Below are 4,295 nucleotides of genomic sequence, written 5' to 3' on the forward strand. Positions count from 1 at the left end.
ATTATTCACGCGTATCTATAGTCATCTGTATGTTAAAGTATGCAAGTGCTGTTTGGTAAATGCGAAGGTTAGAAATGGGGCTGTGAATGGGACGGCCTGACCAACTCGATCGGGAAATCTGCACTATCGCATTGTTCTCTATACCAGAGCCTCAAGTAGCCACAAATGCATAGGAATATTAAATTCTGATATTCACAATTAGGACAAGATAGTTAACATCTCATGGCAGGCAGCAAACAACACTTATTCGTTTCCAAGAGTGCTTCTAACCTTCAAGAGGAGGTATAGTATAGCAATAAAAATAGCTAAAACGTACAGAATAGATCAACAGAGCTTGTACGCGGGCAAAATGTCCTACAAAAAAGTTGTGACTAAAAAAGGATTTTATACTAATTTATTTGGTTTATTGTAATATCTCACTCAAGCGCTGGGACTAATAGTAACAGCCTCGACAGCCTTGACATCACCATCCGCTTCCTCTATTTTTATGGCTTTTGTGCCTACAAGCTTACTCGATGCTTCCAATTCGTTGTCTTGTACACCACCGACTATTGTTTGTGTAGTCATAACGCTCGTTTGCGGAAGCGTTACATCCCCGACCGAAGGAGCGCCCTCAACTTTCTCTACTTCCACAGTCTGTGTAATTTCAGCAGCTACGATTGCGACGTTTTCCTCTGCATCCATTTGCGCATCAGCTGTATCTGCCTCTACCCCTTCCTTCTCGTCTATTTGCGCAGGCGTTGTTGCAGTGTTCTCGCCCACCTGTTTGCTTTTGACGTGTTTGGTGGCATACACGTTACCCTCATTGATCAGTTCACCCTCGACAACATCAGTGGAACCATCAACCTCTGGTACGGCTTGGTTCTCAAACAGGTCTTTCTTGGCGTCTACGTTACCTTCAATCTCTGCACCCTCGCTTGCTACTGTGGTGGGTCCTGTTTCCTCGACATGTTCGTATTGCTCAGCTTTGGTGATAACATCCCCTGTCCCATTTTGAATCTCCGTATGCTGATATACATCAGGGATGGGTGCCATGGTGTCGATGTGTTCGTAGAGCTCTGTTTTGGCAACGACGTCACCCGTCTGTTCTTCCGATTCACTGGTGTCGGCTACCATTGGCTCATCTTTTTGTGTGTCAATATGTTCATAAAGATCCTTACGCAGACTCACATTGCCAGTTTTAATCTCTTCTCCATTGAGCTTGCTGGATACCGCGGAAGGATCAGTGGAGTCGATGTGTTCGAATTGTTCTGCTTTGGTGACAACGTCTCCAGTCTCCTTTTGGAGTTCCATTTTTTCATAGACATTGGGGATGGGTGCCATGGTTTCGACGTGCTCGTATAGTTCTGTCTTGGCCACTACAACTCCGGTCTGTTCTTGTAACTCACCAGCCCCAGCGACCATTTGCTCGGGTTTGTGTGTATTTGCATGCTCGAAAAGGTCTTTACGCGAACTCACATCTCCGCCTTCAATATCCTTTGTAGTGTCGATGGCTTCAGCATTGTGTATCTTCTTCTGGGCGAAAAGTTCTGCATTAGTATTTACAGCACCCTCTGCTACGGGCACCGAGGCTTCGGTATGTGTTTCTTCTTCGGTATTTTGCACTTCTGCTTCTTCAAACATCTTTGCCTTTGAGTCCACAATTCCGTCCATTGATGGTAACTCTTCGGTCTCATTGGTTGCAAACGTTGCATTCTGCACCGTAATACCGTCATCAAATAACTTGGCGTTCTCATCCACTAAACCCGCATCAACATCCACGGCATCTTTTTCGAAGGGCTCCGCCTCGGCGGCTTTGGCCCTGTTGTTATCAAAAATATCGGCTTTAGCGTCGACATTTCCTTTCTTGACCTCAATGTCTACCGGTGCACTCTTCATCACTGGATCATCCGTCTCACTATTGTGCTCAAAGAACTCTGCTTTAGCAATGACAGCACCATCGTCTACTTCCTCCGAGAATGCATCTTCCTCCACCGCATCAGTCACGGTCTTGACAGTACCCTTTGTTTCTTCCTGTTCCATTGATTTTGCTCTAACTTCGAAAACCTCCTCGACTTCCATCACAGCCGCACTCGGCGAACTTTTTATCACCTCTGCTGATGCTTGATCCTGTGCGTCTGCATCCGTGTCAACGGCGACAGTGGCGATTTCTACGTCTGCACGAGTTACACGTGTTACGGTCGCAATTGGATCACTGCCGGATATCTCCGAGGTATCTTTGCTTTCGCGGTACTCGTTTACCGTTACGTTTGTGTCAGTTGACCCGTTCGTCTCTGTATCGGTGTCCGTGTCCTTAGCGATTCTATCCTTAGGGTCATCCGCGGGCGTATTCTCATCGTGACCCTCAGTTTCACCGAATACTGCCTTGTGTGCCATACCGTATGCAGCCAGTGGCATATTCACGACACTGGCAACTGCACCTACAAGACCCCCTGACGTTTCTGTTGTTGTATCGGTTCCATGATTGGTTTGACCGGCTTCGTTGGCTTTAATCTCGTTCATGTTGGTGGTTGTCATTTTCAAAAATTTAATCCGGTTTCTATGAGTAGCTTTGTAGTATGTTGTCGTTACTTTAATATGTAGGAAAAGATATCCAACTCTGGTTTATATACGTGTGGGTACATGAACACTATTGCGTAAATACTCAGGGCAGTTCCATTCTTCTATTCCTCTTGGGATTTGGGCGAAGTTGAGAGCGGAAAGCCGAAAGCCAGAACTTAATGTCCGATTATTTCACGGTTGATTTTCTTATGAACAAAAGCCTACGGTTTGTCAATCATGAATCAAAACAAGAGAGCGAGAGGTCATTCATCATAGTAGATCACTGTGACCACTGATCAGGAACCGAGGAACGCGATACATACGCATACATTCTTTAAAATAAACAAATATAGATGGTGCACCATACAGCATTCTTTTTTTTGAAGTGTATTCAAAGGCGCACGTTGCAAAAAAAAAGCCACATATATTTAAAAGATGTGAATCTACGGTATTTGATTCGATATGAGAAATCAGTGTATTTACAGCACCATACATGAATACAGTCATACATATTCAGTATGCTTTTTGTTATATAAAAAAAAGCTAAATAAGCCCTTTGCTAAATTCTCGTTCTCTTTTTTTTTAAATGTTTTTTTAATTTTTTTTTGTCCTCTATGAATTATTGATCAACAGATATGCTCTAGTTAGATATTGGCCAATGGTTGTCAGTCATACACATGGCGAATTTTATGGCGAGGTCCATGTATAGCCTTCTAAATCAAACGGTCCATCTATTTACATATGCACTATGTAGCTTTCTAAAGTTGCATTTTTTTAAAAGGCTATGGTGAATGGTCCATGAGACCAAGTCACCATGAGTCCATGTCTCCTTGACCCTCGGGAGTCTGGAGGGAGGGAGATGAAAATCCATCCTGTCCCAAAGCCAGACTCTCAGACAGGGTCACTGTACAGTGTATTTACACTTGTATTCACAGTATATTTATTTACACTGTATAGTGTACAGTCATGACTCTCTACAAGAAAAATAAAAAAAGAACTAAAATAAATATAGAGGATCAAACTAACGTCCGAAGGACGTTGCTCAGTGCACAGAACTTGGGACTTGGGACTTGGGAGTCTGGAACCAGGTCACCACTCACCACTCACCACTCACCAGTGACAGTGTGTCAGTGGGACACACTTCGTTATTCGTATGCATTCTGCAACATTGTGCCAAATTCGAAATTGTCAAGTCCACGACGGCATAACACCGTGACTCATCAATCAGCAATTCAGCATGTCCTACATATGTCTATAGTCTATGAGTCTATGACAATTGATTATAAAATACAGATGTAATTCTTAAATAAATAATCTACTTCTTGTCACCTTGTGATGAGTTGTGACTTGTATGTAGTATGTATATCAAGTCTGACTTTTGGTCTTGCGACCACTAAGTGTGACGCATAAGTCTGACGCGTTAAAATTGAGACTTAAAATTGCGGGTTTGCGACTTACAATTGCGAACACTAAGTCTGACGGTTAAGCATGCGACTACTACGTTTGATGCTTACACTTGCGACTACTAAGTCTGACGCTTACGCATGCGACTACTAGGTCTGACGCTTACGTATGCGACTGCTAAACCTGACGCTTACGCGTGCGTCAGTTAAGTCTGACGCTAAACTTTGCCTCCCATCCACTGTACTAACAAAATTTGGGTTATGATTTTATTTTTCGTAAACCTGCACAACATTAATGGCGTTAGTTAAGATGTTTGAATATATATAAATACACACACACACACACACACG

At 43.2% G+C, this 4,295-nt stretch overlaps 1 protein-coding gene across 1 annotated transcript; it reads right to left on the bottom strand.

Moving 5' to 3' along the window:
- Positions 1-379: 379 nt before the first annotated feature.
- Positions 380-2,589, bottom strand: SARC_10728 (hypothetical protein). Its single transcript, XM_014295218.1, has one exon. The coding sequence runs from the start codon at positions 2,515-2,517 to the stop codon at positions 421-423; it is 2,097 nt and encodes a 698-aa protein (XP_014150693.1). The 5' UTR covers positions 2,518-2,589; the 3' UTR covers positions 380-420.
- Positions 2,590-4,295: the final 1,706 nt, after the last annotated feature.

Source organism: Sphaeroforma arctica (assembly GCF_001186125.1).
Source record: "Sphaeroforma arctica JP610 unplaced genomic scaffold supercont1.1364, whole genome shotgun sequence".
Lineage (NCBI taxonomy): Eukaryota > Ichthyosporea > Ichthyophonida > Sphaeroforma > Sphaeroforma arctica.

Bases quoted from the DNA above. Each gene is read 5' to 3' on its own strand.
- SARC_10728 (XM_014295218.1), bottom strand. From the start codon at position 2,517: ATGACAACCACCAACATGAACGAGATTAAAGCCAACGAAGCCGGTCAA.